The sequence below is a fragment of the Mytilus edulis genome, chromosome 12 (assembly GCF_963676685.1).
Source record: "Mytilus edulis chromosome 12, xbMytEdul2.2, whole genome shotgun sequence".
Taxonomy (NCBI): Eukaryota; Metazoa; Mollusca; class Bivalvia; order Mytilida; family Mytilidae; genus Mytilus; species Mytilus edulis.
The window spans coordinates 70592864-70606016 of record NC_092355.1 but is presented as its reverse complement, the minus strand read 5'-3'; the positions used below and the strand labels follow the sequence as shown (position 1 = coordinate 70606016).

The following is a 13153-nucleotide window of genomic DNA, read 5'->3' as shown; positions in this document are numbered from 1 at the left end:
GTTCATATTTTGTACATAGATTAGGTCGTTAGTTTTCTCGTTTGAATTGTTTTAAATTTGTCATTTCGGGGTTTTTTATAGCAGACTATGCGGTATGGGCTTTGTTCATTGTTGAAGGCTGTACGGTGTCCTATAGTTGTTAATTTCTGTGTCATTTGGTCTCTCGTGGACTGTCGTTTCATTGACAATCATACCACATCTTCTTTTATATAAAAGTGTTACCCCTTTCTCTCTAACCCCACTAACATGCACACAATTAAACAATATCAAAGTCGAAGCACATAAGTAGGCACTTCTTTTATTCAGATGATTACAACAAACTTAACAATTGCTCATGTATCTGTACTGATTTTACAGCTCACAATTCTTTATGGACAAGGTTTCTGAAATATACAATATAATAAAGTTCAGTCCTTATATCAAACACACTATTTGGTAATCATTCAGATTTGAAGTTTAGATGGTATGAATATATACATGAAGTAAAAATGCCACTGCTGGTGGAGTTTCTATTCGCAGAATGTATTACTAGCACAGTAGTCAACACTTCTATGATTTGGTCATAATTAACGGTTACAAATTAAAACTTTGAAATTTTTAATACTATCTTAAGGCTTTTCTACCTCAGGAATAGATAACCTTAGCTGTATTTGGCAAAACTTTTAGACTTTTTTTTATACTCAATGCTCTTTAACTTCGTACTTTATTTGACCTTTTCAACTTCATATCAATTCGAGCGTCACTGTTGAGCCTTCTATAGACGCAGAGCGCGTCTGGCGCAAATACAAATTTCAATCCTGTTATATATGATATACTTGGTTATGATGAGGGTAGTACGGGAGTATGGATAATGCAGACACAATCCTTATTATTTGAAAAGTAAGTTTTCTAAATAAAATTATAAAATAAGATATTTGAAGGTAGCTTTTAACATCCTTAATATCCACAGAACAAAATGTGTGTTTTTCCTGATATAAAACCTACTATATAAAACTCGCTGTAGATTATTTTTAATAATAATTTATTTCTGAGATGCCTTCCCTTTATTACAATTAGGTAAAAAATGAAATCAGCATGAGTAATCTCCTTTTCCTGAAGTATCATTTTATTTGAAAATTAATTGAAATTTTGAATATAAGAAAACTGAATATTTGTGTCTTGATTTATAATGGAGACTAATTGAATTTTTTTATAATCCAAGACGGCGGCAGACTCTAAAAACCATTTCAAAACACATAACTAAGTTCAGCTTGATAAATGAACCTATTTATTGGTAATTGGACTATGCGCATCGGCACAAAAAAGGGCTACATCATGACTACATTACGACAAGAAAATCAATAGAAAAAAAAGAACGCGATAATACATATTTCATTCAAAATGTTAAAAATGAACATTTGACATTATTGAAGCATCTATAATTTTAAACATATACTATGTCATGTCGCAGATATAAAATTGACAGAACAGCTAATGTAAATAACCTTTAAAACGATATAGCATTTTGGTTAAAGGACAAACATGCAAGATTTTCATACCTGGAATATTACCTTAACTTTATTGTACGTTTTTTTTTGGACAAAGACTCATATGGAAAATATGTAAGTCTTTTCGAATTTATGCTAATAATTTTTACGCAAAACATATCGCTTATGTAAAAAAAAAGGTATTTTAATTGATGTTACTTATGATCTGCGTTGAATGGAAATCGACCGTATGCAATTACATGTATAAAAGAGGGACGAAAGATACCAGAGGGACAGTCCAACTCATAAATCAAAAATAAACTGACAACGCCATGGCTAAAAATGAAAAAGACCAACAATAGTAAATATGACACAACATAGAAAACTAAAGAAAAGCAACACGAACCCCCCAAAACAATGGGTGATCTCAGGTGCTCCACATGTGGCAACTGTCGTGTACATAAATATCCATGCATAAGACTTTGGTTAATTTGGGACATTAATACGGGGGGGGGGAATTATGTTTTGGTCGGTTTTGTACGGATCTATACATAAAAAATCAGTCTTTAATCAGCTTCAGACGCTCCATAGACATTTATTGAAACCAAAATAGGTTAACAGCTGTAATAATTTTATTTGCATAAGGTTGAGTTCTTTCCGTCGCAGGTTTAATTTCACAAATAAGTCACAGCAGGAAGTTAACATTTGGAATTTGATGCGACTGTCATAAAAGTGAGAGGTTAAGCTAACTATAAAACCCGGTTCAATCCAACATAATCTACAATAGAAAATGCCTGTACCAAGTCAGGAATGTGACAGTTATTATCCATTCGTCTGATCTTTCGATTTTGCCATTTGATTAGGGACTTTCCGTTTTAAATTTTCCACGGAGTTCCGTGTTGTTGTGATTTTTGTTTTATAGGGGGACAATAGGATGATGTATCAATATATCCATAATCTTACTCTTGGAAGTTCGCAAACGAAGAGCTCATCATCTTTACAGTTTCTATCAATCCAACGCCAAGCAAGTGGATAAGTTAGGTATCTTGTTGTTACACAATTAGCTCCGCTTGGGCCGGATTCACCTGAAACAAAACCAAAAAATAATTTTGCTATGAGTATGTCATGTCATAGAAAATACATAATAAAAGAATACAATACTTACAAACCACGTGGCTTTTGTATTATTTTATTTCTTTTGTTTTTAATTATGCCATTTTATTTTGGGACTTTTTGTTTTGAACTTTCCTCAGAGTTTGGTATTTCTGTTATTTTAATCATTTTTCTAAAGTTTTTAGAATCAGTGCTATACGTTTGGTCGTGTCGGTTGTTTGGCAGATTTTACAAAAAAAAGCACAACTAATAGGAAAAAGATGTAAGAAATCACAACACTGCAATATATTTATAATAAGCAAACAAATGTCAAGTAAATATTAACAAAGGGGGGAATAGACAAACGGTCCAGTAATCAACAAAAAATACTAAAGAATGGTCAGCTAAAAATCATTTAAATAAATAAATTATGAAAGAAACACATTTATTAATGAACTTTCATATTTATTTGGTGTAGGCATTTTCCGGAAATCATGGTGGATTAAGTTTTAATTGTGTAGATCGCATTATATAGTGTTCTTCAACCTATATGTGTCAAATTTTCTCATTAGCAGATATCGTTGAAAATGGAAATGAGGAATGTGTCATAGAGACAACAACCCCTCTAAAGAGCAGAAAACAGCACAAGGCCACCATTTTGGGATTGTTCAAGCATCTAATGCATTATCTATACTGCATACCATTGTTGTTTTTGTTTTTGTGTTGTTTTTATTATTCGTTTCGTTTATTATAGAGTCGAAAGATACGAGATGGAAATTCAAACTCATAGATCGAAAATAAACTGACAACGCCATGGCTAAAAAAGAAAAAGAGAGACAAATAATAGCGTAAGTGTTGTTTCTTTATTGTGCCTGAATATTCATGCTATATTCCTTTTCATGTTTATTTAATTCAGTCGTTTGGTCATTAGGAAAAAATAAACGTCATTTTGCAACAAAACGGGTTGCATATTACCCAAATATTGTTTTCTTTGTCTTCAAATCAAACACGTTGTTTGTCATTATTTAAAAAAGAAAGACATTTTTTGCTTATGTTTGTTTTTAAGTGTTCAAATGAAAATGAGTCATCTGTTATTGTCTCTGTTAAAATGCATTTGGCATAACAATACATTTCTTAATAGAAATAAGGAGATATGGTGTGAGTACCAATGAGACCACTCTTCATCCAAGTAATAATTTATAATATGTAAAACGTGATAGGTCAAAGTAGAGCCTTTAATACGGAGACTTGATTACCGCCAAACAACAAGCTATAAAGGTCCCCAAAATGACTAGCGTAAATTAATTCGAACAAGAAAACCAACCCCAATCTTCATATAAATCTGAAGGGATGGTGGAAAATAATACTATCGTAATCAACAAACGATTATTGAACACAATAGCTTGACCTTTTCATGACTTTCATAGTTTTTATGAATTATGTTTATAATTTCCTAAACTCATGGTTTACCCGAAAGACAATAACCACGGTTAACCAAATAAAAATCAAATTGATATTGTTACATTTTTCACTGAATTATATGATAAAATCGAAATTACCTGTTCCAAATTCAAGAGTAGCGAATGAAAATACACTATTGTCTATAGCAAATACAAAATTTCCATAATCATCTTTCAGACCCCATGTCCATATCCTGTAGTCACGAGCTGCAAAAAAGTAATGCATCCTGAGAATTTTTTATATTCTGGAGACACAGGCTACAAAAAAATAATAGTTTTAATCAAGTAGTTGATCCTAGAAGCGTAGAAGTCGTCCCCCCTTTTATCCGCCGTTATAGAATCTAATGCATCCTGGGTAATATTTTCAAAGTGTACATCAAAACGTTGTGATTGGTTAAAAATATCATTAACAATAGAAATTCATCCAATGATCTTACGTTATTTTCATTTTGGGGTACGAACTTTAAAATTACCCATGGTTCTTTAGATTCTGAAACGGCCAACTGTAAAACAATACTTATATCATATTGTCTTAGATGTATAGCAATTTTTAGCATAAGATCGTCCATATAACGTTCATTTCACATATTGTTGTTGATTGTTTATGTTCAATGGCAAGTTGTTCAAGCATGTTAAGGACGAAAAGGATAAAAAAAAGTGGCATGGGTTGAAAAACATTTTACATCAACAAAGACAAAGAACCTCTTTCAATGGTTCTCACCTTTCAACAGTTTTGATTTGAATGCTAGTGGTGAATTTGATATAAATAAACTCATCATAGATACCAGGAATAACACAAATATATTTACGCCAGACGCGCTATTCGTCTACAAAAGACTCATCAGTTACGTTCGAATCCTAAAAAGTTTAAAAGACTAATCTAAGTACGAAGTTGAAGAGCATTGAGGACCAAAACTCCTTAAAGCTTTGCCATATACAGCTAAGATTATCTATTCCTGAGGTAGAAAAGCCTTAAGTAAATAAAATGAAAAGCATTTTACATTTTTTTTACATGAAAATCTAAATTTATCTCCTTTTAGATGCTTTTCTTGTGTTGTTGGTTCAATTTAAAAAAATTGAAACTCACACAATGTTCTACATACAAATTTCTAACTTCCACGAGCTTTGTAAGCATATTTAAGCCAGGTACAACCCATCATTATGTTGTAAAATGTCCTTTACCAAGTCAGGAATATAGCAGTTGTTATTTAAAAGTTTAGTTCTATGAATGCTGCATTGTTGCTTTTTTGTTGCAATTCTGTTATTTTTTTATTTTTCTCTTAAAGGGGATGTGTGTTCATCGGTTTTCTCTCAAGCGCAAATTCCATAATACTGATTTCACTCAGAATTTGATAATTTTGAGCTTTTAAACATTATATTGAATATTGAAAACATTTAGAAAAATGGAGTAGCATCATAATTCATTGTAGTTCTCACTTTAACATATTTGAGTGTGCAGATGTCACAGAACGTTGATTTTCATCAAACATTCGACATCATGTGCAAATTTGGAAATACTAAGTGTTTTGTTATCCCCGGCATAGATAACCGCTTAGCCTTATTTGACCCAACATCATAAAATTATTAGCCTGGTAACTTTAATAACTAATGACATTAAACGCACGATGTTGTTCAGTATTCATGAACATCAACAATCAAAAGCACATTTTATGGTTTGTTCTTATCTTACGAAGAGAAAATGTTGTTCTAACAGCATTCGCCTCTGCCTCGCTGTTTGGTACCCATAGAGTCGCTCCTTTTGTCATGGTACATGTCATCTACAATTTATATAAAATTAAGAATGTGAATGGGGAATATGTCAACGAGACAAAAAACCTGACCATAGAGCGGATAACAGCCGCAATCGAACAATGGGTTTTCAACACAGCGACAACATCCCGCACCAGGAGCTGGGCCCCACTTTGCCCTTAAATAAAAGTGTGTATTAGTTTAGTGAAATGTGACGTCATTCTAAACCCCAAAACAGGTAAAATATTTAATATTAAAACATAAATACAATATTAACATAGAACAGATGATCCTGACATAGGAGAGGCGAACAAAGCGTGGTGTATTTCTAATTAGACTTGAATAACTAGACAGTGTCTATTTAAAGAGAAACAACAAATCATCTAGATGTTATACTTCTCTGGAATTCATAGTCAAATGGATTTGGTTCTGATCGTTTGTTCAAACCGTGCTGTTTTGCAAATGCATTCGGTTAAGTTATTAATATTTGGTGTTATATATGTGTAGTACCTGTCCTGTTCTTTAGTTGATACAAACCGCTGATTGATTGATTTGCTGCTGGTTGCTTTACGTCCAGTGGAAAATATTACATGCATGTTCAGGACGAGAACGAGTTCACAATAAATACAATAGGAAGGTCTTGTAATAAAAAAGGCCATCCGTGATGATGGTCCGGGAAATTTTGACTGACACTGAAAAAAGGGTATTTCGGATAGGGACAGAAATTAAAAAATGCTGATAAATTTGTTCTATGACATACCATGAATGGTTCTTTGGAATTTTTTTATTCTTTTAAAATACATTGATTTTGAGTCAGGCTGAAATATATTGCCCCATAACATTCATTTTTCTTTTCATAAAGACTTTAAAAGCTCATGAAAGGCCATTTTCCAGAATTTAAGCAGATTCTTGATTTCTATTTTTTCGATGTGAGAGTCATATATAACCAATGCTAATGTTAGGTAAAAGTCCGAGTCAGCCTTTTCCCGCCATAATTTAAAACTCAAATATCTCAAAAAATGAGCTCCATATAACATTTTAGCTTATTTTGTTCTTTAATGGATGCTCTTTCAACTTATATAATCAATTTTAATTTATTTATTTTTATCCTTAATCTGGATATCTGGTATTAATAAGAACAATATAAGGCTGTACACATAACGCATACTCACAAGAGCTTTAAACCAATTTTTCTTGGTGGTGCCACTAAACATGTAACAGTTAGGGCTGACATTTTGATCATCTAACAACCTATACCCCTCAGGGCAACTTGATGGAACACATTTAGCTGTTAAAAAGACAAACGAGAGGTATATATTACTTAATCAATTATCAACATTTAACGACAAATTGATAACGTACAACATGCAATATGAGCTTTGCTCATTGTTGAAGGCCTAACGGCGACCTATCGCTGTTAATTTCTGTTGCATTTTGTTTCTTTTAGAGAATTGTCTCATGGGCAATCATGCAAAATTTTCTGCTTTATATTTGAATATTTTTTTACACAAGATTTATATTTCAAAGAATCGAATAAAAGTTATTCTATAGTATAATTTTATAGTACATGGTTATATTTTGGCGATCGTTTTTTTATAAATAAAATACATTTTAACAAAAAAAGTGAAGACTAATTTTAAAAATTATGGAAATTAAAGTAGTTTAGTTTAAACATATTTTATTGTTCAAAAATAACAAATAGATTAGACACAAGTTTTTCAACTTAGCAATGTCTTCTCAAAAATTAAAGTAGGGATAAGTGGTCAAAAAGCACTACAATGCTAAAACCAAAGGTTTTCCAAATATCTAAAAAAAAAAAAAAACAATCCATAAAATATTCTTGATTAAACTCACTTGTTGCTGGAGGTGGCTTTGGTGTTGGACAAGCTACCGCTGCGGCCGTCACAGCCTCTACAGCGTTTTGAACCGGTACAGCTTGTGCTGTCGTCAAACTCATAGATTTCATCATAGTCATTGCCATCATTGCCATTAGTGGAACTAATATTATCAGAGGAAATGGAAAGGGTGAAAGGCCGGATAGAGCAGCACTTCCTCTACCAAGTTCTTGGCCGTCTTTTTAAAATAAAACTAAGTGAAGTACATGAAGAAAAAAATATATATAGCCCTTACGAATTCGTTAAATGGCACAAATTGTCTTAACACGCGGTTTGAAATGTTTCTATAGTCGGTTCATCTGTGAAGAGATGGAATATGTCCTATACATGATTCTTAAATGTTTGGGATCAGAAACGTGCATTGGATCACCATATGTAAATCAGACATTTGATTTAATTGACAAATAATCTCTTCAAATTCATCAACTCCTTCGTTTCATAAACGTCACTATATATTTGAATTTAACGTATAAATTAATATGGATAGATTTAACAAATAAATGCGTTAAAAGGCTAACACTTACAATTAGGGGGTTCTTAAATCAATGTTCATATGTAAAGATAGTAACATTCACCAGCTTTATTTTTCTATTTAGGCTATCTATAATAACTTGTTTCTTGGACTATTATGGTTATCAATATGACATATTACATTTTCAAAAAGATCCAGAACATATTTAAGATATGAAAAATTCAAATAGTGTCTGAATTTTCTATCTATGTAGTTGTATGTGTTCTTCGACGGGTCTTAGAAGTTCATGCAGTCGGTATATAATACCAAGTTTGTACTTACATCGTGTAGGCAAAAGTTTTATAATGCGATTCATTACATAACCATACCAAATATACATGTGATTACGAATAAAAACACTATTATAAAAGTATAAATTTACAAAAGAAAAACATATTCAGTTTTCCTTACTAATATTTGAAATATTAGTTTTTACCTTCAACCTCAACATCATCAATAAGAAAAATAGATTGATGCTGGTCAACTACATTCCGTAACGGTATGACTTGTGCATGGCATACACTTTGAGACAGGAATATCCAAATTATGAACAGGTATAACTACAATTGAAACAGTCATTTTATAAACATAATATATATTCATAAACATAAACTTGTTACATCAACAGATAATTGTTTTAGAAACAAAATACAATCTGGTCAATTCAGTGCGTAACGACCTCGCAATCTAATGATTCATGTGCTCGAACTACAAATCTATTTACTTTTAACATTACCATGATATTTGTACTGTAATGCCATATTAAAATTATTTATTGTATTTTTAAAGTGTCTTTAATCTTTATTTATCAGTATTATTGAATATGTACTGTTTATTTTTTAATGTAATCATTATTGTATATCCAAATGAGTTACTTTCTTTAAATAAAGATATTATTCATTTGTTATTATTATAATTATAGTTTTGATTGTGTTTTCAATTTAGACTTGTTCACAGCAAAATGATGATATATTCAAATTATATTTTTTTAGCAATTAACAACCTATAGAATTTCTCAGTAACAAATTAACCATAGGTTTGAACCTTGTTGTCAATTTAGACTTGTTCACATATAGAAAGGATGTAATCGCTATTTTACGAAACATTCCTTTGATCTTGTTGAATTAGAATTTCATTTCTCAGCGACGTCGAGTGATATGAACTGTTGTCGCTAGAAACTAAGGGGACACGTGGCGTTGTCAAGGAAATTGACATGAAATTGTCAACGTCGTCATAGGTAAAAAAGCGATAAACAGATTATCATTGGTCAACTAAACTCGATTGCTTTTTCTTACTTTCGCCGTATAGGCTAAAGCGAGAAAAATCAATATCGTTGAGATTATCAAAGATAATCGATTATATTTTTTTGAGGAATTAACAAACTTAAAAAAGGGACGAAAGATACAAGAGGGACAGTCGAACTCATATATCGAATCTAAACTGACAACGCCATGGCCAAGAATGAACAGGAACAAACAGAATTTCTCAGTAACTTATCATCATAGGTTTGTACGTTGTTATCATTTTTTACTTGTTAACATATAAAACGGATGATATATTCAAATTCAATTTATCTTGAGGAATTATCAACTTATAGAAGTTTTTAAGCAACAAATCTACAGTTTAAATAAAGGCCACAGTAGTATACCGTTGTTCGAAAGTTATAAATAAAGGCAACAGTAGTATACCGCTATTCAAAACTCATAAATCCATGGACAAAAAACAAAATCGGGGTAACAAACTAAAACCAAGGGAAACGCATTAAATATAAGAGGAGAAAACGACATAACACTAAAATGTAACACACATAGACAAAATCCCGCGAGAATAACAAATATAACATATATATAACATCAAAACCAAATACATGAATTTGGGATAGACAAGTACCGTGACACGTCTTATCGCAATTTGAATTTACACTCAAAAATAAGAGAAAACAAACGACACAACGTTATAATGTAATACACACAGAAACGAACTATAATATATTAATGGCCATATTCCTAACTTGGTACAGGGCATTTTTAAAGGACAAAATGGTGGGTTGAACCTGGTTTTGTGGCATGCCAAACCTCGCACTTTTATTGCCATGTAAAATATAACATCAAAATGACAACACAGGACTACCATATAAATAAATTGGAGAACACAATTGACAAAGAATCACACGAACAACAGCCAACAAAAGGCAACAAGTTCAAAATTTTAATACGCCAGAAGTGCATTTTGTCCACACAAGACCTACGTGTGACGCCCAGATACAAAAGTTTGAAAGCCGAAACGAGTACAAAGTTGAACAGCATCGAGGACCAAAAGATCAAAAAAGTTGTGCCAAAAACGGCAAGGGTTTTCTGTTAGTTATAAATCGAGTGAGAGAAAACAAATCTGTGTTATAAACTAAAACTGAGGTAAACACTTCAACAATAAAAGGGAAACAATGAAACAACAGAAACACTGAAGTGCAACAAAATACCAAAAACGACAATGCAACACACACAGAAAAGGAACTATAAGGTAACAACTGCCATATTCCTGTCTTTGTACCGAACAGTTTAAGAAAAAAAGGTGAAAAAATTGCTTTAAGGAGGTACTTAGGGGATCTTAGGTGGAATGAGATAAATCAAGAATTTAAAATAGATACTAAAAGCTGGAAGAGTATTTGTTATGGATCAAAATAGGCAAAAATATTGATAGGTCATGGAGCTCCTTTTTGATATATTTGATTTATAAAATATGGCGGGAAAGCTGAATCGGACTTTCACCTTATATATGCATTGGTATTATTTGGTTCTCAAATCAAAAGAAAGGAAATCAATAATCTGCTTAAATTTTGTCAAATGACCTTTTATGAGCAATTCAGTCTTATATTTAAAGATAAACAGGTATTATGGGGCAAAATGTTTTACCTTGAATCGTATGGAAAATCACAAAGGAATCCGAACATCTGTCATAAATTCCAAAACCTCACTTAAATACATCCTTAACACAATATCAAGTTGACAGAGTTTTCTCATTACCGTTAATGTCATAAAACTACTTTCGAACATTAACAAATGCGTTGACAATATATCTCTACAATTTCCAAGGAAAACATAATGTCAAGAAATTCAGGTAAAAAGTACTTTAAATTTACGTAACTATATCAATGACTTTTATTCACACTTTATTAAACCTTAGACCTTAAACACTTAAATAAATTCCAAAATGTCAAGTCGAAGACAATCAATAACAAAAAGCGTCCACAAAACAAACAACATTCTACAAACCACTGCATAAAAATCAAAAGACTGAGAAATACAAAGCTTCTCTTACCGTTGGTTCTTTAAAGTGTGCCGGAAGGGTGTGAAGATCCTGCCTTACATGTGGCACCAATCGTTTTGCTCATGGGAGTACATAATATTTCAGTGTGTACTTTTATCATTTTAACATGCTAAACTATACTAACTAAAGTAAATATTTTTAATGAAGGTATTGTGTTGGTCAACATTATAAAGTAAAATCACAAAAATACAGAACGTCATTGAAATCCTAAAACGGAAATTCCCTAATCAAATTGGGAAATCAAAGCTCAAACATGTCATCCACATTAAATTCAAGATCTAAATATAATCTCATATTATTTTTATAATGCTCTCATTTGAGAGTGTACTCAACACTATGACTAAAATGTATTTGTCTGGTTTAAAGCTCAAAAAGTTTTGACAGAATAGTAGCGTTGACCTGCTGGTGAAGATAGAAAATTTAAAAAAATAATTAACCACCCAATTTACAGGAATACAGAAGTTTCAAACCGTGAAGTCCATAAAAGCACCATGTACGATACAACTAGCAATTAGTCGAACTCGCACATGTTATTTCAATGACAATTTTCAAATGTACTCAATAAATGAAAATCAAATTGATTCATCTTTTTTTATCAAAAGTACAGTACCTTATTAGTTAAATTTATGAAATAAAATATTCTTAATAAAGCTGCTTGACAAATTCATGGGAAGCTCTTCTGAAAAATAAAATTGAGAATGGAAATGGGGAATGTGTCAAAGAGACAACAACCCGACCAAATAAAAAACAACAGCAGAGGGTCACCAACAGGTCTTCAATGTAGCGAGAAATTCCCGCACCCGGAGCGTCCTTCAGCTGGCCCCTAAACTAATATATACTAGTCCAGTGATAATGAACGCCATACTAATTTCCAAATTGTACACAAGAAACTAAAATTAAAAAACACATTTTGTCATAGCAAATTTGAAATCGAGAATTCAAAATACTACTGCGTAAGTACCTTCATATTGTACATTTTTCATATATGTTTTAACAGAATAGTAAAAGATATAAATTAAGAAGAATAATTAAAACCCTTATTAGTGAAATTTGTATACTTTACATTAAGAAATATATGTTAAATCATACCTCGTTATGCTTTACCATTCTTCTCGTGGGTTTACGTTTTACAAAAGGTACGAACATAACATTTAAATATAGCGTGAAAAGGGAAGAACAGACTTTTAGCAATTCAATTGATTCGATTATTACCCAATCGCTAGGCTTATAATTTTGATGGATGATTGTCATTTTGCGTGTCCATCTACACTGAAATCAATGCAAACCAAGTAGGTGACGATGTCTACGTGTGCTATCACCGATTGTCTCGGATGGCTACAGGCTATACATAAATGTTGTATAATTCAAATATTATGTAAGATAAATCAAGTGCACCATAAACTCTTTGGTGGTTTTGAAAATAAATTTATTTATAATTTAGGCGAAACACATGTAAGCATGATTCTACAGGTAGGCCACACATAATATTTATATAATAGTGTTGTGCTTATCATTGACTATGCGTAAATAGTAGCCAGGGTGAGAGCCAATAGTGCACGACCAGAAGGAGAGGGCACTATTGACTATCACCATAGCTACAATTTTTCATAGTCAATTTTAAACGCAACATTAATATCATTATAATACTGACTGTTT

General features: G+C 31.8%; 1 protein-coding gene across 1 annotated transcript; it reads right to left on the bottom strand.

Moving 5' to 3' along the window:
- Positions 1 to 278: 278 nt before the first annotated feature.
- On the bottom strand, positions 279 to 12647 carry LOC139498055 (uncharacterized). Its single transcript, XM_071286358.1, has 8 exons — positions 12587 to 12647; positions 8610 to 8733; positions 7622 to 7840; positions 6940 to 7055; positions 5709 to 5796; positions 4118 to 4225; positions 2430 to 2551; positions 279 to 383 (listed from the first exon to the last, which is right to left on the bottom strand). Exons 1-8 carry the CDS (start codon positions 12641 to 12643, stop codon positions 369 to 371), a joined length of 849 nt encoding a protein of 282 aa, XP_071142459.1. The 5' UTR covers positions 12644 to 12647; the 3' UTR covers positions 279 to 368.
- Positions 12648 to 13153: the final 506 nt, after the last annotated feature.